Raw genomic sequence first — 27,529 nt, 5'->3', positions numbered from 1 at the left:
TGTGGACTTTTTCTGGGGTGACTGGAAAGTATCTCAGACCTGTCTTACCCCATCAGCCCAGGGTCTGATACAGACACAGCATGTTTGCCACCATGTGGTCCAAAAGGAGCTAGGGGAGAGCATGATGGCAACAGTGATGGATGGTGTGGGCTGGGGGACAAGGCTGGCATGTCTCCCAAAGCCAGTTGTGTCTGTGTGGGGGAAGTAGAGCACTGTCCCTACTAGTGGCACTGGAGGCCACATGCACACATGGAGGAAAGGAACAGGGTGGGTTGGTTGGGGGGTAGATTGCTCAACCCGAGCCTGGGGAGGCAGGAGAGTTGGGGGGGGGGGTGCGCTCACTGAAATCAATGAACAGAAAGGGTCCAGGAAACAAACACGTCAAGGAGACAGAAGTTACCTGATTTCTTCATATGTTTTCCCAACTGTGGAAGTTCCCAACGTAGTCTACAGTGAACATGGAGAAAATCAGCAGGCATTTTGAGTGCCGTGAATGGGTCTTGGGGGGGGGGGGAGGCTTTGGCAGAGGAGGGGGAGCCCCAGAAGCTTCCAGGGCTTTGGGGGCTGTGCTCTAACTTTTTTCAGGTGCTGACTTTTCCAGGAAACAGCTCTAATTCCTCTCCCAGCCCGGTGCCTGTCCCTGGGATGGAGTCTTGCAGGGAGCTGGGCGTCGGAAAGGACCCAGCCATTGTTTTTGCCCTCTGGCCTGGGAGTGAGTGGCTCCATGGAAGGGCAGGGTGGGTGCTGGTGGGTGGTGGCAAGTAGGGCAGAGGAGAGGTTCTGCACATAGTGTCCACAAGGACTTGAGATCCTGAAAGTGCTTTGGGACATGGGCAGTAAAGCTCAAAGGTGCCCTAAACCCATTCCGTGGGTGAGAGGCGGGGGTGTAAATAGGCTTGGAGCTTCCCATAGGGCTTTGGTCATTCCCCATGGGGTGCTGCTTCAGTCCCTGCTATCTTCTGCCAACCCAGTCCTGGGTGGACATGCACGGAGCCCACCTTCTCCCCTCTACACAAGCTTGGGATACAGGGCAGGAGCTATGACCATGCCTGGCCAAGCTGCCCCGCACCTCTTTGATCACAGGTAGGGCAGAGTCTGTGTGGGGACACCGGCTACTCTTGCTGGGCATCTTCAGCCTTCTCATCTCCCCACTTCTCTCTCTGAGTCTGGGTGTCCTTCCCTTCTCTTCTGTGTTCTCTTGTCCCACCTTTCAGGGTGAGTGTCTTTAACGGTGGAGTGAAGGGTGGGTCCTCTTTAAATAAAGACAATTTAAGGACTCGTGGACTGTGGGGGAAGGGCCAGTATCTCTGGACTCTGGACACTGTCACCTTTGTGGCCACCCACTCAGCCTGTGTGTAAACCCAGCTCAGGCCCCAGGACTCCCCCTCTCAGTTCCCACTGCAGGGCCTATGACTAGGAATCTGACTGGTCACTGGATTGAGGCTGAATGGCTTCCTGTCTCTACAGCACGCAGCTCAGGGCATGGTCTAGAAAACAGGGCTGTGGGACAGCTGCTTTCCTCTCCATTTCACCTGGTTTTGCAAAATGACTGAGCCAGCCTCTGCGGAGTGCAGACTTCTTATGAGTCATGCTTATGTGACCTGATTTTCCGCATCTGCAAAGCTGAGAGGCAGGTGCTGGCACACAGGGCCCCCAGATGCTGTTCTCGTGACCACCCTATCCTGTTTCTTCCCTGCTCAGCATCTACGGGTTGAACTTTCATTTTCCCTGCATCCTGGGTGCCTGGGGCAGCCGGCTCTCCATCATCAGACCTTCTGCAGAACCCACTACCTCCCCGCCAACCACCTCCATTTCCCTCTGGGACAATGCTTCCCCCCCCTCCAACGTCTGTACACCTGCCACACATTGCCCCTGAAACGCTGACTCTGCTGGAGGTGCAGATGTCCATCCAGGATTGGGGACCCCACCACTGTCACAAACCCAGATGCCTATAGGCTCTGCAGGGAACATACAAGCTGTCACTGATGGAAGGGGACAAGCCCCAGGCAAAGGGCAGAGCTGCCCCGAGTTCTACAGACTATCACCATCGAGCCTCCCTCAGACCTTATCTTCAGAAATCAGGGCTTTTAAATACATTATCTTGATTTTTTAATGATGGCAACTAAGCAGCATGCAGCTGGCTGTCATTGGCTGGCGGGTGCCGGTGGCTGTCAGTGAACGCTTAATGCACCATGTGATGTTCTGGTCCCTTCTGCACAGTGAAGTCACCGTGCTGGTCACCACCGCTCCCAAGCCAGGAAACAGATGCACACACAGACACGGTCGCTTGCACCAGATCTCAATTTAATAAGTGGCATTGGAACACTGCCTGCCTGAGTGGCCCTCCCATAAGAAACCAGGAGCTTTCATGCCTTTCTATGTAAGACTCGGAACCCTGAGAGCTGTTTTAGTGAAGTTCCCTGTGCGTGGTGAGTACGCATTATCTTGCTTAAACCTCACAGCAGCCCAGTGGAGTCCTTATGTTGTTGGTCAGGAAGCTCAGTTCAGAGGGAGTGACTTTCCCAAGGTCTCTCAGCCTCCGTTTGGAGGGCTGTGGTGGAAACTCAGGTCTGTCTGGCTCCAAAGTCCCAGGTCCTCCCATGTTGTCTGGGTGCTCTCTGAATCCCCCGTGTCTGACTGAGGGCCACACCCAACAGGGCCATCCCCGTGCGGTGGGGAGGGGTGTGAATGAGTGTCTGGAGCTTGGCTTCTGAGGCTGCTGGGCAGGACTCTGGGGCAGCCTCCTAGCATGGGGCTCAGTCCAGGGTGTTGGAGTGGGCCTGGGTCTGAGCAGCCCCCCAGAGAACCTCACCGGGCTCGGTCCCGCTCGCTTCTCTGGGGTGAGAGGCACTGCCAAATGCCCTTGTGGACCATCTCACTGCCCAGGGCATAGTTGATGGCATTAATCGTGGGCACTGTTTTGGCAATGAGGGCAGGCACCTGTTGGGACAGAAAAGTTCAGGGAAGAAGCCTCACAGCCTCAGCATCTCTCCCTGGTCCCACTTGGTGACCCCAGTCCCACCCTCACCCCGCACGCCACAGCCACCAGTTATCGGTCCTGGGCTGGATTCTGCAACTCCCAAGGCCTCCTTGTCCAGTTGGCAGATGAGGCATGGAAGCACCCCCGTCCTGAGCACCAGTCTCAGCCTTGGTCCCAGAGTGGGGCTGTCCCTGTCCTCTCACGGGAGGCAATGTCAAGCAGCAGCCCCGTGTGGCCCCCAGGAAAAGCAAATTCCCAGTGCAATATGGGTGTTCTAAGGAAAAAGGAAAAGACTCCCAGGAAGCCAGAAGGCAGGAAAGAGAGATGGTGCAAGACAGAGAGACACAGAGATGGAGAGAGTTCTAACTCTGGGTCCGGGCGGGCTCCATACCATCTGCAGCTTGGGGGAGATGGAGCTCACATCCACGATCGTTGCAGAGAGATACAGGAGGGCATAGGGGCCCCAGCCGAACAGCAGCGTCCTGGCGGGCAGAGTGGTGTTCACCTGCGGAGAGTCGGTCACGGGGAGAGAGGCGCTGAGTCGCTCTCGCTGGCTGCATCCCCCCACGGGGAGGGACCAGGTGGGCACTCAGCAGGGCCGGGGGACTGTGTGACCCAGCTGTGGGAAGGTGCTGAGCCTGCAGAGGAGCTCGAGGTCAGGTGGACCTCTCTGGCAGGTAAGCTGTGTGACCCCTAAACCTGCCATTTAACCTCACTTGACCTCAGTTGTCTTGTTTGCAAAAATGGTTTGATAATGCTTCACTTACCTGGAGGCAGGGACTAGGGGTTGGATAATGAGCTCCCTTCCTGGTCCACGCTCTTTCTGAGGAACTCTGGGCTCCGTGAGTGCAGCTGGGTGAACGAGGTTCCCCAGGCTGAGCTGCCTTCACAGCTCAGTTCCAGAACCCGCTTGCCATCAGCCTGCGCAGCTGCAGTCACCTGGTGGATCTACCTGTCCCCGGTTCAAAACGGCTTTGCAAGGTGTGAGACAACCCGGGGAGCGAGCCCTGTGGTGCCGCCTCTGGCCACAGGAAGGCGTAAGACTTGCGATCTATTCTCAGGATGGAAGCTGGGGTTAAGGCTTCCCCCGCACATTCAGATGTTGAAATGCTGCAGCTGGAAATCAGTGCCTATTTTCTCTTTGCGTCTCCCTTTAACGAAGAAGGTGACTTAAGTTGAAAGAGGGCACATTTCTTTCATGAAATAAAAATATGTTAGTTGGGAGACATTTATTCTCTTGAGTTGCCCCTCCCTCATTCCAAAAAGAAAAGAAAAGAAAAGAAAAAAACAAAACTGTGCTTCGCACTGACAGAGGGGCTCCGGGAGGAGCTGAGGCCAGAGGAGCTCTGAGGCCACAGAACCGCCGGAGTCCGGCCTGCCCTTGACCGAGGTCCCTGGCCCACACGCCGCGACCTCTGCTGATGCTGGGGGAACTGATGGTTTCACGACAGGCCACAGAGGGGAAAAAGCACACCGGTGTGGCAGCCCTGTCTCCTGGCTGATTGGATTTCCAGTAAACGTGGGCGACTTTGGGCACCCAGGTAGTGCTTGGGCAGGCAGCGTGGAGGACAGCCCGGAGGCGGTGAGGGGCAGGGGAGCAGGAGCCCAGAGCCAAGCAGGATTCCTGTCTCGGCCCAGCTCTCGTCCTCCCACTGACTCTGAGCAGTGGATGTCCGGCTAAAATCGATTTGTACAGTCCTTTCCCAATTCACAAGGACAAAATAATAATAATAATAATGTGGCAGATTAAGTGTCTCAACAAAGATTGAATGTTTCTTTTATGCACTATGACCACTTGGGTCATAGAGTCCCAGGCCTGGGTTTGATCCAATTCTGTTATTACTAGCTTCCCGGCTTGTAGCTAGTTACTTAACAAGCCCTTATTATAGCCTCAATTTTCTAGCCTGTGGCAAAGTGATAACAAAACCTTCTTTAGAGAGTAGTTGCAAAGATGGAATGTCTTCATACACAGAAAAGTAGTATTAGTATCTGGTTTTCTTTTGAAACTTGGGTGCTTATTATGGCTCATCTGCTAGAGATTGTCAAGGGGACAAAAGAAAATTGTAGAAAGGGACTATTAATGCAGAAATTCAGGAATGGCCAGGAGGGCTTTTTTTTTTTTTTTTTTTGAAAGATTTGTTTTTCTTGGACAAATGTGCTTGCAAGTGTGATTTTATGTTCTGGATAACAGTCTGTGATTAAATGAAACATCTTGGAGAAATTTAAAAGGAATATTTAAAAAGTATGTCATTCTGTGCCTACCCCTTAGTCTTTGGAAAGAATGAAATGTGACAGCATGAATGGTGTCTGGCAGGGTGCCCTGACTCTCAAGGTTCTGGGGTCCGGTAAGTCTGAGCAGTCCTGACCCTTCCTCCTGGGTCTTGGCAATGCCCAGCAATGGGGAGGGGACATTCCTGACCCAACAGCCCAAGCTCTGTGAACATTGAATTTTTTTCCTGATCACTGAAAACACAGAAAACCCCTAACTACTGTCTCTCACATCAGTCATATTCCTTGAGAGGGACAGAGGGATTTCTTCCTCTCTGGCACTGATCCTCACCTGGAGGTGGCCCGTCTTCCTGAGTTTCTGCTCCATGAGCTGATATGATATGACTGTGATGAAGAGAGGCAGGAAGAAGTTGAAAAAGGCCATGGTGAAGAGGAAGCTGATGAAGTTTCTGCAGGCAGAGGGGGTAGAGGAGTCAGGGTCATCTCTGGGGATGGGGGGAGGTCAGCTGCCCTTGAAGGCATATTAGCCTTCACCCTAGACAGCCACATGTGAGGAACTGTTCTCATCAGACAAAAGCTCTGAGTGCAGTTGCACCCAGGTCCCAGACAGACTCCCCTTAGAGACAGGGAGACACTAGGTCCTTCTTGAACTTGCCTTTAAGAGCCAGAGGGCTGAGATGAGGGGGAGTCCTACTTCAGCTTTCTGTTAGGCAGTTCAGGTACTCAGGCCTGCTTTCTGTATATGCTCCAAGCATGGAGACTAGGACACTTCAGTTTGGAAAATATGGTTTACCAAGTGGAAGATAGGTCAGTGGACCAAGAGGAAGGATCATTCAAGGAATGCTCCTGGCACAGGGACTTGAAAGGGCTCTGGAGATGACAAAGAGACTGGACAGTGTCAATGAAGAAATCACTGAAAGGACCACAGGAGAGTCTGGGGTCCCAGGAAGGGTCATGGGAAAGTGGGAGGGCTGATCAGGAACAGGTGGGAGTCCCAGGAAGGTAGTCTCCCATTCTGTGAAGGGAAGACTGTGTTACCTTGGTGCTGCCCAATAGGGAGGAGTAGGAGGAAAGGCTGCCAGAGAACTGGACACTGGCCAGGAGGACACCTGTAGGGAGTGTCCTGGAAGGACAATTGTACCAGACTTGGGGTCTCAAGCAGGTTTCACCTGGAAAGCCTATCATCAGGGGCAGATAGGTCATGAGTAGACACGTAAAGCAGATGAATGCAACACGGCTCTAGTAGAAGAAAGAGCGGGGCTGGAGCCTATGTGGCTCCTCCCCAAGATGTCCCCTAAAGGGTCTCTCTAGGCCCTGGTGTCTCCAGAGCCACATGGATGGGGCAGTACTGGACACATGCTCCATGACGGTGGGAGCCATCATGCATCAATCTTGTCTCTCTAGGGCTTGGCCCAGGGGTTGGCTCACAGCAGGTGCTCAGGAAACTCAAGAACTAAACTCTATGCCAAGGAGGTCCCTCCCAATGCAAAGACCTTAACATTCTTTGTACTGAACAAAGGACACAACTCCCTTAAGAAACTGATCAAGTTGGAGCTGGAACAGCCTGGCTGCACTGAAGACGGCAAAGGGGTCATGGGGCTCAGTGACTGCTGACTGTGACTCAGTGACTCACACAGGCCAACAGCTCACTGGGCAATACTTCTTTTGGGGCACAACTTTATATTTGTTAATATTTAATTATTTGCATCACATGCCCATCAGTTGTCCGGCTTGCAGAATGGGCTTTCCCTAGTCCCACTGTCCGCTTGCAAGTGGGTATCATGACCAAGGAGTTGAGATTATCTGTCACATGTTGACATTTTCCCATGTGGATTTTCAGCTGTGACACTGTTGTTATAAGAACTCAAAGCAAAGATTCCCAAGGAAGGGAGCCTTGAAGCTGCTCCCACCTCACCTGTCCCCCCGGGAGTAGTCCAGGGTGCAACACGTTCCCAGAGGCTCATAGTCATAGCGGCCCCAGCCCAGGAGGGGCAGTGCTGCCCAGAAGGCAGAAGACAGCCATACAAAGATCACCAAGGAGATGGCCGTGTTCCATGCCAGTTGGCTGCCTGCATGGGAGAGAGGAGGAAGAAGAGGGTCAGAGAGGTACTTGCTTGTTGGCATGCCAAAGAATGGACTTCATGGTCACACAGAATGCTCCTAAATCCTGGCTCTGATGCTCCTAGTTTAGTGCCTCGGGCAAGTTAAAAGTTTCTCTGAGCCTTCATTTTCTCCTCAACAAAATGGGAATGATAATCCAGGTCTCAGAGGATGGTTATGAAGAATAAAAGAGATAATGGGTGGCGAATGTTTCCTGGGAGACATTCTATACCACCTTCTTTAGAGCACAGAGAAGGAGGGAGCAGCAAAAAAACAGGTATGCCTCCCCAAGTCAACTAGGGAAGAAGCATGGGCAGTGCAGTTCAGGTAAGGGTCACAGGGAGGGAGGCAGAAGTCTGGACTTACCATGGTCCTTGGCTGTGGCTCAGACACAGGCCACTGTCCCACTTCCAGGATACCTTCTGAGGACCTGGGGTGCCATCTCAGTGCTGATGGCAGGGGCTTGGTCCCAACATCATTTTTTCATGTGACCAGTCCCACGGACCTGACCTCCTCCCTGGCCCCTCCTCCCACGCCCCTGTCTGTAGCAGCCTCCTCCAGCCTTTCCCATCCGGTGGCTCCTCCTGGTCCTGGCTTCAGAAAGCTTTTCCCTTGTACCTCATCTGTCTGTGGTTTATTTGTCATGTTCTTTTGTGGACAAGACCCCAGGGCAGAGTGCAGGTCTCCAAGTGGGGTTTGATCCACATAGAAGAGCAGATCTATACCTTCCCGCATCCGGACACTGCTTCCCCGACAACAGCCCTGGAGGCAGTTTGCTTGAATGTGTCCTCCTGCTATGGACTCAGTGTTTAAGCCTTGACCAAACTCCTGTGTGGAAGCCCTCCCCCTCCCTGCCCCCCCGCCCCATGTGATGGCATTCCAGGAGAGAATGTTTTGAAAGTAATTAGGTCACAAGGGTGGAACTCCTATGATTTGATTAGTGCCCTTATGTGAGAAGATATGAGAGATGATCTCAGGGTGCCTGGGTGACTCAATTGGTTAAAGCCTCTGTCTTCAGCCCAAGTAATGATCTCAGGGTCCTGGCTTCGAGCCCCACATCGGGCTCTCTGCTCAGCGGGGAGCTTGCTTCCCCCCTCTCTCTGCCTGCCTCTCTGCCTACTTGTGATCTCTGTGAAACAAATCAATCTTTTAAAAAAAGAGAGAGAGATGATCGCTCTTCTCCATGAGGTGACAGAGCAGGAAGGCAGCTGTCCACAAGCCTGGAAGATGTCAGAAGCCAGCAATGCTGGAACCCTGATCTCAGACTTCCAGCACCAAGAAACTAAGAAATCCATCTCTGTTGTTTCAGCATCCATGTATGGTATTTTGTTATGGAGGCCCAAGCTGACCGAGACACCCCTCCCCCTGACTGGGACACGATTAATAGTTACCATAACGATGTATTGCTCTATTGGCTTTGGAAACAGATGACCACAGTGATATGTCCAGGGTCATCCAGTATGGAGTGGATAAGCTCAGACACCCACCTTTCCCCTCCCCTGCTTTCATATTGTTCCACAGTGCCCTCCAGCTTAGGAGAGGCTTTGCTCTAGGGACCCCAGAATAGGGATCAACTGCTCTATACTGAGGGAGGGAAGTGTGTTGCTGTCCGAGGAGGTGTACATTGGGTATGTGCATGTGTGTGAGTATGTATGTGTGTATATGTGTGCATACAGTGGTCTGAGGGAGCCCTGGGGGTCAGACTGGGATAGGAGAAGCAGGAGAGGTGCTCTGAGGTCAGGTGGGGCAAGTGAGACTCATCTGCCTCTAGAAATGATAATCTTATCATTTCTATCAACTTTCTGGCCTGGGGAGAGGTAAGTGACTTTGCCGAGGGGGGAGGTGGGTTGGGTTGTGTATGTTGGGGGGATGGCGGGGTGAGAGCAGAACTGCAGATTCCAAAGGGGCCTTGCCCAGGGCTTCAGGCCATGCTGGCCACAGCCACCACAGCAGGCTCCATGCCAAGAAAGCCACAGGCTGGGATGTAGGGCACAGGAGACAAAAGTAGTGACTGAGGTGGGAGGCATCCTGGCCACGCCCAGTGCCTGCTCTGCCTCTCCTAGCTGGGTGACCTTGGGGAAGGGCTTAACTTCTCTGAGCCCCCACTTCCCAGTCTGCAAGTTGGGATTTAGGGTTAGCAGACTCACAGCTCCCCGAGGTCTGTTCACATATCCCTGGTGGGGAGCGAGATTCTAGAAGGCCAGTGGGTAAACGTGTTTTTAAATTTTAATGTGTACTAAAATTGTAAGGACATTAAAGTTTTCAGAGACGTTGCTTAGGATGAGACTAGAGCAGGTGTTTGTGTTTTTTTAAATAAATAACTTTTAAGAAAAAAAATCAAGTAAATAACAGAGCGGGTCGTACAGTGACATAGCCAGTTAAGAAGGTGGCATTGACAGTGCTTCTTGGGAGCTCTGGGGCTGGACTGGTCTTCATGAAGCCCTGAGATAGTGGAGGCCCCACGGAATGTGAAGTGCAGGGATACACACCCACTACACACACACACACACACACACACACACACACACACACACACACAGTGTCTCTGCCCCCCAATGGAGCCCAACTACAAGGCCATTTTCTGTATCTATGACCTTAGTTGATTTTCAGAATAAAACCAGGAGGTTGCTTATAAAAATCTGCTCTTAGAGGAGACAGAGGTTCAGAGAGGACTCCTGACTTGCCTGATGCTTCATTGACATTCCAGCATGGGCCTGGGGCACCTTTCCCGTCGGCTCTCCCTGCCTCCTTCCTTTCCACATACTTACGGACACTCAGGCCCACCTCGTCTCCCCTGGACTGGGAAACACAGAGCCGACCTTTGGCCTGATCACCCTCACCGCACAGACATCCCTCCCTCTGGGAGCACCAAGACTTACGCGTGCAGTAGTGGTGATAGCGCCCCCAGGCGATGGCCGCGGTGCTGCAGATGCTAGCCAGCGCGGTCACAAAGCCCTGGAAACCGTGAGCCTGGCAGCCATCGGAGCCATAGGGCCAGCTCCTGTGGGAGACATCGGGACCGGCAACCCCTGCCCTCTGTCCCTGCCCTTCTCCCACACCTGCCCCTCAGGAGCTTGGAGGGCACCCTCCTGAATGTTGGCCCGGGTCCCCAGAAGAGGGCTTCATTGTCTGTTTCTCCTATAAGCTAACAGGGGCCCCAGAGGTCAAGTCCCTGGGCTGACCAAGTGAAGCCCAATGCAAACTGCCTGGGCTCAGTGTCTTTCTCTGTATCTCAGACCAAAGGGTTTTCCTGTGTGGTCCGAAGCCTTGGGCAAAGGAAATGGGACACTCTGGGAAGAGAGTCCATGCCTTTATTCTATGGAGAGGGAAAATTAGGCTCAGAGAAGAAGAGGCACTGAGCCAAGGTCAGACAGCAGATGAAGGCGAGGTCAGAGGGGAGACCCCAGGGCTCCCCGCTCTCAGCCCCAAGGGCCAAGCAAGTGTAAAAGCTTCTACTGCCTCTTCCTGGAACCTAAGGGGCAGGAGGAGATCAGGACAGGAAATCCTCACGGATCCCAGCCCCACAGACTGGTCAGCCCTAAGCACGCACACTCAGGTGGGCTCCAGCCTTCATTTGAGTGCCTGGAACCGGAGCAGGTTCACTTAAGAAAACAATTTGTAAACACCCGACACCATCTTGAAAGATCCTGGTTTTCACCTATGGAGGTTTTAGACACTTATGTTTGTAAAAGCAACCTCATTTTGACGTCTGTTGGGTTTCCTGCGTGCCACGCATCATTTTCACTTATTTCCACCTAATATCAAGTGAATACTTCCAGCCACCCTATGAGCTGGAGAATAATATTCAACTTACAGCAGAAACCGAGACAGAGACAGCACTCACATCGAGGCAGCCTGTTTGTGGAGCCTGTGCCCTTCATCCCTATAGTCTGCCGGGTCTGTGGGTAGGTTTGGAGCAACTCCTGTGCTCCAGAAATCAGCCATGGGCCTTCAGGGATAGTGTGGAATTCGGATTTAGCCTCGTACTGCCTGCCCACCCTGTCCCCTATGGTTTTCTATAGGAGGAGAAAAATGCCTCTGGCTTGGCTGCCCGGTGCCCAGTGCCCAGCGGTCAGGCCCCAGGGGGTGGGGGGAGCTAGTACCGGCGGAGGCTGGCTGTGGCTGCAACGAGGGCGTTCAGGCTGATCCCAGAGTCTGCCAGAGCCAGGCTCAGCACCAGCAGGTGGGTAGGGGTCCGCAGCTCTGGCATCTTGCAGAAAGAGAGGATGGTGAGACTATTGAGGCAGAGGCCGGTGAGCGCTGGAAAGAAGGGGGAGGCAGATGTCAGGGCTGGAGAGGCCGACTGGGGTTAGAACCAAGGGCCTGGGGTGGACAGAGCCTCAGCCTCCTGCCTCTCCATGCTCAGCAACCTTGTCGGTACAGCTCGTCAAACTATCTGAGAAGTGCTGGCTCTCAGATACCATCAGTCGTAAGATGCATATCCTGCCTCCTCCTGACTCAAAAGTAAGGAAGAAAGCAATAAGGCGCAGCGTGGTTCATGCTGGAGCAGTAGCAGTTGCCGACAGCGGCTGACACTTAATCTGTGCAGGGGACCAAAAACTTTCTTCCGGTCCTCCTGCTCAGTGTTCACCTGGATGCTGTCCTCTCCATGTGCAGCTGGGAAACAGGCTTAGAGGGACTAGTTGGCTTGCCCTAAGCACACAGCTGGTGAGTGTGGCAGAGCTGGGACTACGACTCACATCTGTCACTCTGAGGGCCGTTCAGCAATATTAGGGAGAGCCAGGAGAAGGGTCTGAGTTTTGAGCTGGGGGCTGCCTGGGACAGCAGCCGGTGAGGTGGGCTGGAGGGGGCAACCTTAGGCAGCAGGCAGACCAGACCTGGAGCTTTAGCTTGTTCTCTCATTTGCTGCTCCTTTAGGTCTCTGAACCCTGACTTCCCCATCGAAAGAGAGGAATGGGCGCCTGGGTGACTCAGTGGGTTAAAGCCTCTGCCTTCAGCTCAGGTCATGATCCCAGGGTCCTGGGATCGAGCCCCACATCAGGCTCTCTGCTCTGCAGGGAGCCTGCTTCCTCCTCTCTCTCTCTCTCTGCCTGCCTCTCTGCCTACTTGTGATCTCTGTCTGTCAAATAAATAAATAAAATCTTAAAAAAAAAAAAAAAAGAAAGAAAGAAAGAAAGAAAGGTAGGAATGGGGAGAGATCCTGCCTTCAAAAATGCGGGTGTTTACTGGGAGGAGAGGGTGTGGAAGAGCATTCAAGACAAGGGGAACAGCATGTGCAGAGACTTAAAGTGGTAAAGTTTCAATATATGACTGAGGACTGAGAGGGTTGCTGGATTGTAGGGTTCCTAGAAGAGAGGAAGAGGGGCAGGTCCCCCAGACAATGGTGTCCAGGGCCTTCGGGATGGGCCTAGTGGCTGTCACTCCCTCCCCAATGTCAGTCTCCTTGGGGGAGGAAACAGGTTGACAATCTCTCTGGTTCAGGGGTGAACAAGGGCTGCATTCCTGATGAACAGTTGTGAACGGACCCGGCACCAGGTCTCCAGGGTGAACTCTGGCCTCGAGGAGCATCTGAGGGATTCTGGGCTAAGATGGGCCCCTCAGGAAGTTAGGCAGCCCCTGGAATGGAAATGCTTAGAGCTGGGGAATGGGGATGACAGGAGCAATGTGGAGATGGAAAGGGTGGGGGCAAAAGAGATTAAATCCTGAGTGTCTGTCGAGACTAGACCTTCGCGCCCGTGACCCCTCCTAACCTTCAAGATCACCCACGTGGGGTCCAAGAACCTGGCTGACTTGGTTATAGTCACATGGAGAGCAGGTGACAGAGCTGTCTGTCTCCAGAGCCTGCCAGAGGCCTGAGCTTACATGAGATTCTTAGCAGGATTTTCAGGGAGTAGGTTAAACTTTAACCCAGCTGGAGGGACAAGAAAAGGCCTGAGCCTGGTTCTTGGTTATATTCTAGGCAGACTCTCTGAGCCTTGCTGGTTTCTCTCAGCTCCCAGCCGGCATCCCACAGGTGCACCCATCAGAAGCACCATGGGTATAAGTGTAGGGTTTGGGGACAGAGGAGTAGGGTTTGGGGACCTCTGCTTGTCAGCTCCATGGCTGTGGCCTGAATCTGGGAGCCCACTGGGTCCCTGCCCCACCCAGGCCCTTCCTTGCTCACCTTCTACCAGCAGCACCGTCCCCACAGCCAACACCTCCAGCTCCCCAAAGCCGGTGGGCAGGGACCCAGATTCTGCCATGCTGGGTCCTTGTCCCTGCCTCCCAGCTCTTCTCTGGCTCGCTAAGCCAGGCCCCACCTTTTAAAGGGCCAGTCCACGTGCAGGCACATGCAGGTGATTATGCTAGGCCTTGGGCTCCTTCTTGCTGCCCCTGCCCTAAACTGTGCTTTTGGCCCAAGTAGAAGGAACACATTCATCAGTTGGACAGTGCAGCCTTTGTGAAGCTGGAATGGAACCCTTTTTCATTCATTTCAGCCCAATCAGGCAGGATTAAGTTCCCAGAATCCGAAGGCTGTGGCTGAGAGCCAAATTAGAAAAGAGTTGCATAACCAAGGGAGGGGGGGGGGCAGAGAGAGGGATTTGAGCGGCAGCTGTCCCTGAGAATTTGTTCGGGGCCAACCCCTCCCCCGCATGTGTGTCCTCACAAACGAAGGGTAAAGGATGATAATTGGCAAGCCAGCATTGTCATAGAAAGAATCCCAACGGGGACCAGTGACGGAGTTTGTGGTTCAGAACCTGCCATTAACCAGCTGGGTGTGCTGGGGTGGGACCACCTGGGTCTTCTCAATTTCCTCCTTTGCAAGGTAAACAAACATGTTTGGGGCACCTGGGTGGCTTAGTGGGTTAAGCCTCTGCCTTCGGGTCAGGTCGTGGTCTCAGGGTCCTGGGATCGAGCCCCGCATCGCATCGGGCTCTCTGCTCAGCGGGGAGTCTGCTCCCCTCTCTCTCTGCCTGACTCTCTGCCTACTTGTAATCTCTGTCTGTCAAATAAATAAATAAAATCTTTAAACAAACAAACATGTTTTCCCATGGCCTGCGTACGTCTTGGTGGAAGAATACGTCATACATATAGCCTCTGGGCTGCAGCTCCCAACTCCCACAAGGCATTTACTCTACACAAGCATAAAAAAATCTCCCAAGGCACGAGCTTGGCACAGGGGGGCTGCTGTCTTAGCAGCCTCTCAACCCACTGAGAGCCTTGGCTCTTACAAATGAGAAGTTATGTGTTGGCCAGTGGTGAAATTGATATGGGGAAATATCTAGAGTGATTTCACTCATTTTCAGATAAAGAAACCAAGACCTGGAGCTCTATCAACAATATAGCTAATGTTGAAGCCCTGCTAAGAGCCAGACTCTGGGCTAATTGATCTGAGGATAATTCCTACAGCAACTCTATGAATTAGAGACAATCATCCTTTTCATTTCCTGTAAGGAAGCAGGTTCAAAGCAGTTCAGAATTGACCTGAGGTCAGGCAGTGATTTGTGAATGAAGCTGAAACAAAGCCCCATCTCCTGTCCCCAGACTCTGGGTCAAGCAGCTCATTCTATCCCACAGATGTTCATTTCCCATGCTTTTCCTGCTGCTAGTCCCCACTTAATCAAGCCCAGCCACCCCGCAGGGCTGAGCAGACCGCCCATATCCTCCTGGAAAACTTTCTTTGATAACCCAGTTACCCCCTTTTCCTAATTTCTATCTGGCATTACTGGTTCATACATATGTCAGGTTTTTTCCATGCCTACAAGATCACAGAAGACTTCAAGGCCAGAGAGAGAAGGGAAGACATCCCCAGCTGAAGGCGGAAAGGGCAGAGATATGGGAATAGTAAGCAGTGCTCTTCTTGGTTTGGGGAGGAGGGGAGACAGGTGGGAAGCAGTGAGAAAATCATATTGGCTAGGTTGGAAAAGAGGAAGAGAGGGAAACCAACATTTCCTGGAAGCCAAGATTGTCAAAAACAGACCTGGCACAGAGCTAGGCATTTCATGTATGTACCAGGGTCCCAGGTATCTGCTTGGTCATACCTCACTGGTCTAAGGCTGCCTAGGCCTATAGGTTGGAGGAACTAGGGAATCTTCTGGACAAGCTGAGGGAACCAGGAAGGCCATGCCGGACCAAAGAGCAGAGCTTTGGGGTCACAAGTGAAGAACGAATGAGCGAAGGGTGATGTCTATGATGCGACGAGGTGGGAGGCAGGCAACAAGCAGCAAAAACTCAAAGTGCTTTCTCTAAGAAGTCCTGAGATCCTGCTCTGGGACTTTGCTCAGAGTATGATAACCAGAGGAGAGGGATGCTCTCTGCCTTCATGCAGAGACACCTCACACCTTTGGCATTGATGGCGATGCCCACATAGCCTTGGCTGGGACAGAGTGTTCTGACACTGCATGTCCAGGGGGCATTCAAGGAGCCAGCTGCTTGCTCAGCAGAGTGGGAAAGTTCACAAGGCCATGGGACATGCCTCTGTGGTCTCCCCCAAGATCTCTGAATCTTTCCAATATCTCTAGGAGCAAGTGCTTGTAAGGACTAGTGAAACTGAGTACTTACAACTTAGGAGGGGGCTTCTATTCCCACAGGCCATCAAAATCTGGGAAACGTGGGGTGTTCATTATTCACAACCACGCGGGGTAGAGAAATATTACTTCCCTTTTTCAGATGATGAAGAGATTATGGAACTTATCCTAGTAAATGAGTAGAGCTGGGATTTGAACCCTCACCCTTGAGCTGTCACGGGAGAGAATTTCCAGTGGCCCTTATCAGAAGCCAGGTCTGTCTTCATCTTCTCTGAGCCCAGGTACCCAGGCAGGGTCTTTGTAGGCCACAATCTGGCTAGCATGGGGTGACCTTGCAGGTGAACAGCCAAGCTGGCAAGTCCAGGAGCCACTTGCCCCTGAGTCGTTGCCCACCTGCCCCACCTTGCCACTCCCTGGCCTCTCTGGGCCTGGGGCTGTTGCTACCGAAGAGGATCCCTGACCCTCACCCTCAGGACTGGGTGATCCCAGGAGCTATAAGCCGCTAAGTGCTGTGGCCAGGGCTCCCCTCCCTAATCCCCGGTCTGTCCCTGTTTATCCGATGGCCTCAGGAGGGGTGTGGAGGGGGCTGATGAGCCAGTGGGCAGCTGCTGGGCTTCCTGGGCCAAGACGACAGCGCACTGCAGGGACGCCCCTGCCCGGGCTACAGAGGAGCCAGGAGCCATGAGGGTAGCAGTGGGCATGCTCTGGCTCCTGGCCCTCTGGGGGCACCCCCAAGCCCAGGGCTCCTGCCCGTCTCAATGCAGCTGCAGCCTCCACATCCTAGGTGATGGCAGCAAGGCCAGGTATGGCATCAGGTGTGGGGGATGGGTGGCCTCCTCCCCTCACCCCCCTCCCTGGGTCCCTGTAGCATCTCGGCTGGGTTGGGAGGCCTGGATGCAGGGTCCCCAGAACATGGCTGGGTGAGACCTCCATCTTTGGGCCCTTGAGACCCAGGTGTCCAAGGGGGCTGGTCTGTTCTGCATTGTCCTCCAGCCAGCAGGGCATGGGAAGTACCAAGTCCCTTTACACATGGGAGTGGGGGTGGGGCACCAGTGTGCCCACTCCAGGAAATCCTTCCTGAGTCCTCTTCCAGGATCCTGGTGGTGAGGAGCCCTCTGCAGGGCAGGGGGGTCTCCCCCTTACCTCTTTCTTGTCCTCTCCTTCCTTTCCTCTTCCCATTCCACCATCCTCCCTTTAGCTCCCAGCCCCTTTTCTCCCCGGCCTCTTCCATTCTCTTGCCCCGGCTCCTGGGGGTACACAGTCACATCCCAGGTATTTCATACCACCCTGCCCATAATGCGACCACCTGCCTTCTCCTGCTTTCTCCACTTTGGGCTCCTCTGGCCTAGCCCCTAGCAGCCTTGGCCTCAACCCATTTCTTTGGGCTTTCGGAATCCTCATTCTGTACAGGCAAGCCCCCTTCTATTCTCAGCCTTTTCTTTCACTTCCCTAAGCCCCACCTGAGCCCTGAGAATACCTCCATCCTCGCCTCCTCCACTTCCATGGGATGTTCCAAAGCCCCCATGATCTGTGAACCCTCGCTCTCCTACCATGGGCCACTCTCCTTTTTCTCTCTGGCAGTCTTTACACCGTCTTTTCTCTGATATAGTCAACTTACCCACTAAGGACCATTGCATTTCCAAACGTGCTCAAGGATTTTAGCTCCCGGTACAGTGTCTTTCCTAACATCTTTTCAACATCCTGGAACGGTATTCTCCTTTTCTCCCTTGCTTTAGGTGGCTGCTGGGAGCCGCTGAGGTTTCTGATCAGAGCAGCAGGTTATCAGTGTGACCCTTACAGTGATCCTGGCAATGCATGTTGGGTTGATGGGGTGTGAGGGGATGGAGTGAATGGAGAGGCATTCCCATGAAAGGATATCCGTGTCGTCTGAAGAACAAGAAAAGCTCCATTCTTGACCCAAGTCTCTGATGTTCCAACCCACATGGATCATTAGATATAAGGATCCTCTCCCCAAGGAAAGCCAGAGCAGAGCCCTGAGCAGGCCAGGAGATAGCCCACAGTGCAGGACAGTGTGACCAGGGTGATGAAGAGCCTCCCCTGCCCACCGAACCACAAAGAAAGCACAAGGCTCAAAGTCACCCAGCATCGGTGACAGACCTGGTCATAGAACCCAGGGCTTTAGGTCCATCTCTGGATCTCTTCTCATCTGATGATGATGTCATGGGCAGGGATGAGGGGAGGGCATCCCCAGATTAACATTAGGATTGAAAATAAAATTCCAAGGTCAATTTCCAGGGTCCTCAATGTCAGCCAGTGGCCATCCTTCCTCTGAAGCCGGAGCTCATCAGTTCTACCTGTCTAACTGTCCCATGACTGATACGCATGAGCCCACCTACCTATTTTGTCCTAGGAGGGCAATGATGCCATGAAAGGCTCTAGGGGCCCTGAGGTCCTCAGTGGCCACAGGAACAGATAGCGCAGTCAGACGAAGGTTCCCCTTGTGTCCCAGATGTCTTCTTCAGCTTTCCTCCAACCAGTGCCTGTCAGAGGGCTCAGTCCTTATACCTGAGCTGCCCATACTCCCTGCCCATCCTCCATGCTCCCACATCATGAACGTGGTGTGTGCACTCTTGGTACTCTTGGCTACAGCACTCTCCTGGGGGGGCCGGTCTGGGCACCTGGACAGAGGGTGTCACCATGTTCTTTAGGCCCAGTTTGCCCCATTAGATGTGCTACTGGCCTGTGCTGGCTTCTTAATGATTTCTTTGATTCTTCCCTTGATGACATGTTTTCATGTTTTCCTACCTTTCAAGACATGTTATTCCGCCACCACCTTCCTCCCACCTACAACAAGACCTTCTTCCTTGCAGCATCCAAACCTCCATTATCATTGAAAATACCACAGCCTCCAGTGTTCTTTCTTCCTTAGCTGGATTATAGGCTATCTGGGGACAGGGACAGCGCATCAGTGAGTTGGCTATTCTTGCGAATCTCTACAGCACCCATCCCTCAGGAGGGGGACCATGTATAGCTCGGGAATGTGAGTGGGTGGGAGTCACTGTGCCTTTTGTGGACACCACTGACCCAAAAAAGCCAACCAAGTCTAGCCAGTGGACTTTGAGCGTTCAAGCTGAGCTGATGGATGCTGGCAGAGAGTGCTACCCTGGGAAGGCCACAACGAACAATGCGTTGTGACATTATTACAGTAAGAGAACGAACTCGCCTAGCAAAGCAAACCATGACTCCTGTCCCCACCTCCTCCCCTGTGAGCTGAGAAGCCCTCCGGATGGAACAGGCTGGACAAGGGCTGAGTCCCTCAAGGAGTTTTATCTCCTTGAGAATCTTCCCCTCTTTACCTTATGTGACTATGCTGCTCTCCAGGATAGCATGCAACACAGCCTTGAATGGCAGGCTCTCGGAGGGCAAGCCCTGCTTCCTTTTCTCTTTCTAGTCTCTGCTTTAGTGTTAAATTTAATAGAACAAGGTTTAGGATGACCCTCTCTGGGCAGAGGGATCATTGCAAGTAGCTTGCAGTACTGGGATGGTGAACTTTGTGATAGCGTCAATAAATAGCGTGGCACCTCGGCAGGTGACAGATATGCAGAGTGGGTCCACAATGTGACCTCATTTGATCCCTGAAACCACCCTGAGGGGTGGAGTCTGTTATTGGAAACTGAAGAAATAGAAGTTATACAATGGACTCAAGGACACATAGCCCGAAGCAGATAGCCCAGATATGAATCCAACTGCTGAGCCCCAAAGTCCTAGCTCTTAGAGGCCTTCATCATCTTGTGGTCCCTGAGTCAGGGAAGTCCTGAAGGACCCGGTGTATGGCTTCCATTTCTAACGCCCACTGAGATAAATTATATATATATATATATATATATATATATATATGAATAATATTTATATATAATATATAAATATATATTTATATATATTTAATATATTTATATATAATTTATATTTATGTATTTTTAATGAAGATAAGCCAAAGTGGTCACCAAAACTGAGATATAATTTAACAAAGGAACACTTTTAATACCTACGTGCCCTGCTGCAGTGCACAAAATGATCTCAGGGTTTATGAATACTATTCATTCTTAGTGCAGGCAGGCTGTGTGAGCTGTACTGAGAGAGGGCAGTTTAAGCTTGGGGTCCTTCAGGCCAGTGACGCGACCAAGGGGCCTTGTGCGAGGGTCTGAAAGCAAGAACCACCCCCTCATCCCCGCCTCGCGAAGGGAAATCAGGAGGCTGTTTGTTTCCGGGCCCACGTCCAGGGCCCAAGGCAGCTCGGAGCCTGGGTTCGGGGGTTCGGGGGTCCGGGGTTCGGTGCAGACCAGAAGACACCTTGTGTAAGGAGGTCCGGGAGGGAGTGGGAGAGGGTGTCGGACCCCACAGGCTCGTCACTCAAATGTCCCCCATTTCTGTGACCAGGACGGTGGTGTGCAGCGACCCCGACATGACTCTGCCCCCTGCGTCGCTCCCTCCCGACACCTCCGGACTGCGCCTGGAGCGGACGGCCATTCGCAGGGTGCCCGGGGAGGTCTTCAAGCCGCTAGGCCGCCTTGAGCAGCTGTGGCTGCCCTACAACGCCCTCAGCGAGCTCAGCGCCCTGATGCTGCGGGGCCTGCGCCGGCTGCGCGAGCTGCGCCTGCCTGGGAACCGTCTGGCCGCCTTCCCCTGGGCGGCGCTCAAGGACGCCCCCCAGCTGCGGCTGCTGGACCTGCAAGCCAACCGGCTCGCCGCCGTGCCGCCCGAGGCCGCGCGCTTTCTAGGGAACCTCACCTTCCTCGACCTCTCCAACAACCAGCTGTTGAGGCTCCCGCAGGAGCTACTGGCCACCTGGGCTCACCCGCAGCCTGGGCCCGTCCTTCCCGGGCACCGCACCAGGCTGGTGCTAGGTAAGAGGCGGCATTCTTCTCTTGGAGCCACCTTGTGCGTGGGGCTTGGAGTGGGCGGGTGGGAGGTGGTGTCTTAGCCAAATTATTAAGCCTCTTTGAGTCTCTGTTCCTTACCTGAAAAACAGAAATCACGCCTGCCTTGTGGCTTCGAGGGAAGATTGGGTAAGAGGCACACACTGGCCTTTTCCACTGGCCGCTTTGGAGCTCAAGCTGCTGCCAGTGGAAAGCCCGGCGTTGCCTCTTACCAGCTGTGTGTCCCTGGGGAAACTGCTTAGCTTCTCTGTGCCTTGGTTCCCATCTGTAATAATAATAATATAATATAATATATATAATAATAATATAATAATAATAATATCTCTCTCAAAAGGTTGTGTTGCAGGTAAAAAGACAGTCCTTAGCATATGGTAGGTACATGTGGCCAGCACAATAATGTCCCGCCCAGCTCCCTGTCAAAGTAGGACTGGCTGCCCCACTTTTCCAGGGGCTGTCAACCGCAGCCTTCAGCTGTCAGCGCTGTCAGGGACAGCCTTCACAGCAGAATAGCCTTGACCAAGGCCATGCACCCTTTCTGGCCACAGCCTCCATCCCAAGACCTGTCAGGTGGGAGTCTAAGGGCCCAGCCACTTGGCATAACTAAGATGGGCTATTTCAGCTCCCGAACCCCCAGGGTTCACCAGACCCCCATTCATCTCAGCTCCATGTCTCCCTCCTGCTCTCTTCCTTCCTCTCCTCCTTAATGAACATGCTGTGTGCTAATCTTCATCTCAGGGTCTGCTTCCCGGAAACCCAACCTCTGACAATCTTCAAGGCTCGTGACCACCCCCATCCCTTTGAGAATCTCCTTGGAGCACTAAGTATGCATAGATGGCAGGAAGGTGGTGCTAGCTCTTTGCTAACCGGTCAGTCCTTACAGGCCATCTAGCATTAGTGTGGCCCTGAAGCTTTCCTAATTTATTGCCCTCTCATAGAACTTGACCCTTTCCGCATCCCAGGGTAGATAGCACAAGTACAAGGCCCTTTGTTTTATAAAACAAACACAACCTAGGGATTAGTAGTAAGCAGTGGTTTGGGCCCAAGGCTCATGTCAGATAGACTGGTTCTCTTTCCTCTGTCCTGTGAAGGGATGGGAACCTTGATGGCATTGTGGCAGAGGGTGGGTGGTTAGGCAGTGAATGGGTAGTAGGAGAGACACCTCCTAGCAGGATGTGCCTGGGGCAGGCCTTGGCTCCTATGGGGTTCAGCACCAGGGGCTAGGGAAAGCTTAGAATGGCTTGGGGCAGCTTCTGCCCTAAGGCCCAGGAGAGTCTCAGGAGGAGGGAATATTTAGAAGCCCTACTGACTAGAAGCAGGGCTGGGAACAGCAAGCCCCATTCCAGCTCTGCCCGCCGTGCAAACTCTCTCACCTGATAAAGAATAGTGTATAGGATAGTACTTATGTGGAAAAAAAATTGTTTATTTGAAAATAAAATTTAACTAAGTGCCCTTTAAATGATATATTCATATATATATATATATATATATATATATAATATGTTTTACAGAAAAAGCTAAAGACTCTTGTTCCCTCTTCTGATTCTAATTCCTACTTCCCCTTCTAACAGGTAGCCACTGTTATATTTGCATGCTCCCTATCTTTTAGAATGCATTTACATGCATATATATATATATATATATATGCACATAGAAATTCTTTGTGTGTTTTATATAAACTTTCATACTGTACAGACCATATTGTATATATCAACCAGCACTAACTTTTTCACTCAACAGCATGTTTTGGAGATCTAGTTACTACATATGGATCCATTTCGTTTTTTGTAAACTGCATAATTTTCCATAGTAGACTTACACACAGTTAATTTAGCCATTCTTCCTTTAATGGACCTTTAGATTCTTTCCATTATTTTACTAACACCTATGATGACACAGAGAACATTCTTGACAATGCCTCCTTGGGCATGCAAATATTTCTCTAGGGTAGGAACTGAAAAGGGGAATCCTAGGTCATGGAGTGTGCACATTAGACATTTTGATATCAGTCTGATAGTCTCCAAGTGGCTGGGCCATTTCTCCCCCATGCCGACCAGTAATGCGTGAGACCACCCATGCAGATGTTCCCACTCTGAAAGTTTATTGCCCATGAATGTGGGGTCTTAGTTCTAGGTGCTGGGGATATAGCAGAAAAGAAGATAGATGAAAATCTCTTCCCTCATGAGGCTAATAATGAAAATGGTTGGAACATTTAACTTTTGCCAGCCTGAGGGGTAAACATTTCCCTGTCATTTAACTTTCCTGTTTGGATTAATTTTTTAGGGAACTCTCTTACAACAGGTGAAAGCCAACTATCTCACCACCACAGTGGGGCAGGGACAATTCTTGGGGTGCATTTAAACAGTGACACAGGGTAGCAGCTACCAGAGGGACGGGGTGTGGAGGGGTGGGGGAAGGAACTGGTATTCTCCCAGCAAGTGTTCAGAAGGACCTCAGAGTCGTGGATGTACAAGCAGATGCAGTCAAATGCTCTGCCCCTGAGCTATACCCCCTGTACAAGCGGATGAACGTAATCCGCCCACCCCCTGAAGTTTCCACTTCCAACCATATCAAATAAAATATGTAAATAAATCATATGCCATTGATTCTCAGACATACTCTCAAATTTAGTAACAATCTTTGGAAAATAAAAAGATACTGCATTAAATGCATTCATTTCATATTTTAGAAATGCAAACATATAAAAAGGAACTGTGACTTAGAAGTGAGGACCCATGATACCCCTCTATCTATAGAAGGTTCTTGGGCAGGCTCAATACAGAGATGAGCTTTCATCTCTATAAAGAAGTTCAGTTTTAAAGTAAAGAAGTCTGCGGATATGACATAGGATTTGATTTCCTGGACTCTTCACTCCTCCGCTTTTGAGCTTGTGCCGAAGGGGTCATGGCTCAGAACAGTCACCTTCATTGCTAGCGTGATGTGGAAAGTGCCATGTAAGCCGGGAGGACAGAGGTCAAGGGTCAGGGGTCATGAAAAAAACTTGGGGAAATTTTGAATTTGATAATTTTGAGAAATGGATTTTGGCACTTGGCAGGTGTTGCTGAAATACTCCCTGCCTGACCAGTAGCCTGAAAGGCTCAGTCCAAGGATGGCAGCAGGAATTGGCCAATTTTTTCAGTATGCTGCATGACTTACCCAAAGGCTTACTATGATTTACCTTTGTTTATGCTTGTAGCAGCTCTGAAAGAGAAGTACTGCTACCATTAAGATTAAGAACCAGCCTTAAGGTTCCACAGCTAGCGAGGCGAGGAGCTGGACCTGGAGGCCAGTTCTGCTGACTCTGAGCTCAGGACATGCCTTGTCCTCCCTGAGGGGGAAGAGGAGCTGGGTGTGGGGATCTGAATATCGAGGGCTCACCACTTGCCTCCCTTCTCACCCCTGCAGGGCTGCAGGACAACCCCTGGGCCTGCGACTGCCGCCTCTATGACCTGGCCCTTTTCCTGGAAGGCTGGGCCCCACATCTGGCTTTCATAGAGGCCAGGCTGAAGTGCGCCAGCCCGCGCAGCCTGGCCGGAGTGGCCTTCAGCCAGCTGGAACTGAGGAAGTGCCAGAGTCCGGGGCTCCGTCCGGGGGCGGCCAACGTCAGGTCCCCACTGGGCAGTGCGGTATTGCTACGTTGTGGGGCCACCGGCGTCCCTGGGCCAGAGATGAGCTGGAGGAGAGCCAACGGGCACCCACTCAAAGGCACAGGTGTGTGAGCTACAGAGACTGTGCAGGCTCAGTCGGGGGAGGTTGGGGGACAGTGGCTCTCAACCTGTCCTACGTGTTCCAGGAGCCGTTCCATCCAGGGCCCTGGAATCTGGGCCCCCCTGGGAAGAACAAGACTCTGCCATTTAGGTGGAAGATACTCTCAGTATATTTAATATTTAGAGTAAGTGTCCAGCTATAATTGTTAAGCCAATATCATGAGGAGTAAATAATCACATGAGTTACCATCTCTTGAGCACCTCACATGTTAAGTGTGTTATGCACACATGTCACTGAATTTTAAGGAACAACCTGATTATCCTTCTTGTTTTGTACGTATGCAGACTCTGAGAGGCTGAGCACTTGGCTTACAGTGCACAGCCTGTGTTCTTTCTGCCCTTTAGACAGAGATGGTTCATCTCTGGCCTGGGGTGGTGGGATTTGCAGGAGTCATGGCCCACCTATGTGCAGAAAGGGGGTCGAGGAGTAATCATTTCTTAGCGCCTGACCAGAAAACCTTATGTCTCTGCCACTTTCTTTGGCGTCTCCTTCAATTAGGTTGGCAAGTGTTTCTCTAAGACTGTGAGTTTGTAATCAGTTTACAAGCAAAACTGGATCAAGATCTCCATTATGTAAAACAGAGCTGGAAATGCTGGTGTTGGGGTGGCAAGTGGGTCTGGACAGGGTCGCCAAGCACTTCCAGCTAGGCCTCTGTCTCATCTTTACCTGACCCATCTTACCCCCCGAAGCACTGCATGCTGCCCCAAGGAGTCCGTTCTATAGGACTCCAGAGCCCTGGAGAATATTGCTTGAATACCGCAGATTTTGGAAGGCAGATCATCTTTAGACTTGGCCTGAGCCAGGTCTCCCCACTCTGAACCCCAGTGATCTTGATTCCCTTGGCTCGTCTAAGGAAAGTTGAACAACTTCCAGAGTTTTCTCGGGATGACAAGGTCTGCTGTGTATACAAGAGTATGCATAGTCCGGGGACTATGAACTTGGCCCTGGCGAGAAGCTGGGGACTGATGAGCCCATTCATTTCCCCCCTTGTGCTTCTTTCCCCACAGTGCACCAGGAAGTCTCCAGCGATGGCACAAGCTGGACGCTGCTGGGCCTGCCTGCTGTGTCCGTTCTCGACTCTGGAGACTACATCTGCCAGGCCAAGAACTTTCTGGGAGTCTCTGAGACTGTCATCTCCCTATCCATCACAGAGCCTCAGGCTTCCACAGAACGGAGTGGGAGCCCAGGGGCACTGTGGACAAGGACAGGTGAGGGGGCGGAAGCTGCTGCATACAACAAGATGGTGGCCAGGCATGTCCCTGACATCCCTGGACCTGCTGTTCCGGCCACTGGGTCCCCTGTGTCCAACACGAAGGGGGAGCTGACCCTCCAGCACTTCCAGGTGGGGACTCCAGGAGAGCACTCGAATGGGCAGGCAGGACGCCAGGAGGCCCGAATGGTGAGGTCTCTCAAGGTGGTGGGAGACACTTACCAGAGCGTGACCTTGGTGTGGAAGGCGCCCCAAGCTGGGAACACAACCACCTTCAGTGTCCTGTATGCGGTCTTCGGGCAGCACAACATGTGGCGGTTGGCGGTGCCACCTGGGAAGACCAGCGTCACTATCCGTGGGCTGACGTCCAAGACAAAGTACGTTGCATGTGTCTGCGTGCGGGACCTGATGCCCCAGAAGGAGCAGTGCGTCATCTTCTCCACAGACGGGGTGGTGGATGCCGAGGCCACTCAGCGGCTCATCAACGTGGTGGTGATCAGTGTGGCCATTGTCATCGCCCTGCCCCTCACCCTGCTCGTGTGCTGCGGAGCTGTGCAGCGGCGCTGCCGCAAGTGCCGCACGGGGGCCTCTGCTGAGGCCACAGGGGCCTATGTCAACCTGGAGAGGCTGGGCCACAGCGAGGATGGCTCCGAGCTGTCCCAGCACAGCTTCAGTGAGGCCGACAGGCTCCTCTCCGCCCGGTCCAGCCTGGACTCTCAGGTCCTGGGCTCCAGGGGGGGCAGGCGGATCAATGAGTACTTTTGCTGAAGGGGGGGGCACTCCCCTCCAGATGCCCACACACCTGCTCCAGCCCATTCTCCCTCGACCCCTCCCACCTGCTTACCCTGACACCTGGGTCCACACTCATCCACTCTTTCCCAGCTCGGGTACCCAGTTCCTCAGACCTTTACCCACAGCGACAACCGGTAACACTTATTAAGCACTTCTGGTATGCCAGGAAGTGTTCTAAGTGCTTTATGTACATTAACTTAATCCATTCTCCTCACAGCCCTTTGCAGCAGGCGCTATGTGTTCCCCCCATTCTCCTGCAGAAGAAACCAGGGGATTAACCAACTTGCCTGTATCAGTCAGTTTTTTTTTTTTTCTGTGTAACAAATAAAAGCAAAACCTCGGTGGTACATGGCAATAAGCGCTTATTTTCATGCCATGATAGGTCTGCGGGTTGACCCGGGTGGTTCTGCCCCATGAGTTCTCTTTGTGGCCTCGGATGGAAAGTCAGTGGCTGCCTGGGGCCGGCGGCTTTCCTGGAGGGGTGGGATGATATCAGAAACATGAGCAGAAATAGGTGACGTCTCCTGAGTTCTCAACTTTAGAACTGGCACGCTGCCCTTTCCACCCATATCCTACCCGCCAAAGCAAGTCCCAGGGCCAAAGCCAACTTTCAAAGAGCAGCCAAGGACAGTTCTCGCAGGGACCTGACAGTGGGGCAGGGATCTGATCTGCTGCATTGCCCACAAGGCTCACAGAGAGCAAATGACAGCTCCAGAATCTGGACCAGGAATTAGTTCCAGAGCAGACAGTCCTTACCACTCCCCTCACTGGCATCTTGACTACATTTATGCTAACGCACATGCTGGGGTCCAGCCTCGGCAGGTCCAGGTATCCCCGAAGGAGGAGTGGTGCTGGCAAGATGAAAGGGAGAGACACACAGCGAGTTCTGGTCAGTAGTCAGGCATCTCCATCTTTATTCTGATTATTGAGCTTCTTATATAGGCAGTTTAATTGGGGTAGGAGGTTACAAGCACTTATCAGATAACTTCCTCTTTGTTCACCCCATGTTATTTTATTTAAGCCATAATGGTACAGACTGGCACCAGGGGTGGGGGACAGGGTCTTGCTTCTTGAGTAATCATGTCCC

General features: G+C 52.4%; 2 protein-coding genes across 2 annotated transcripts; one reads left to right on the top strand and one right to left on the bottom strand.

The window, feature by feature from the left end:
• Nucleotides 1-2,287: 2,287 nt before the first annotated feature.
• RGR (retinal G protein coupled receptor) lies at nt 2,288-13,558 on the bottom strand. The gene is made up of 7 exons (XM_082719390.1): nt 13,434-13,558; nt 11,413-11,569; nt 10,189-10,310; nt 7,125-7,278; nt 5,541-5,658; nt 3,372-3,485; nt 2,288-2,940 (listed from the first exon to the last, which is right to left on the bottom strand). The coding sequence occupies exons 1-7, from the start codon at nt 13,510-13,512 to the stop codon at nt 2,809-2,811; spliced, it is 876 nt and encodes a 291-aa protein (XP_082575516.1). The 5' UTR covers nt 13,513-13,558; the 3' UTR covers nt 2,288-2,808.
• Nucleotides 13,559-16,458: 2,900 nt separating this feature from the next.
• Nucleotides 16,459-26,704, top strand: LRIT1 (leucine rich repeat, Ig-like and transmembrane domains 1; the record flags this gene model as incomplete). Its single annotated transcript, XM_082713675.1, has 4 exons — nt 16,459-16,580; nt 20,176-20,642; nt 24,078-24,383; nt 25,448-26,704. The coding sequence occupies 4 exons, from the start codon at nt 16,459-16,461 to the stop codon at nt 26,416-26,418; spliced, it is 1,866 nt and encodes a 621-aa protein (XP_082569801.1). The 3' UTR covers nt 26,419-26,704.
• Nucleotides 26,705-27,529: the final 825 nt, after the last annotated feature.

Source organism: Mustela nivalis, assembly GCF_964662115.1.
Source record: "Mustela nivalis genome assembly, chromosome: 2".
Taxonomy (NCBI): domain Eukaryota; kingdom Metazoa; phylum Chordata; class Mammalia; order Carnivora; family Mustelidae; genus Mustela; species Mustela nivalis.
Note: the sequence above shows the minus strand (reverse complement) of the source record. Positions and strands in the feature narration are given on the sequence as shown.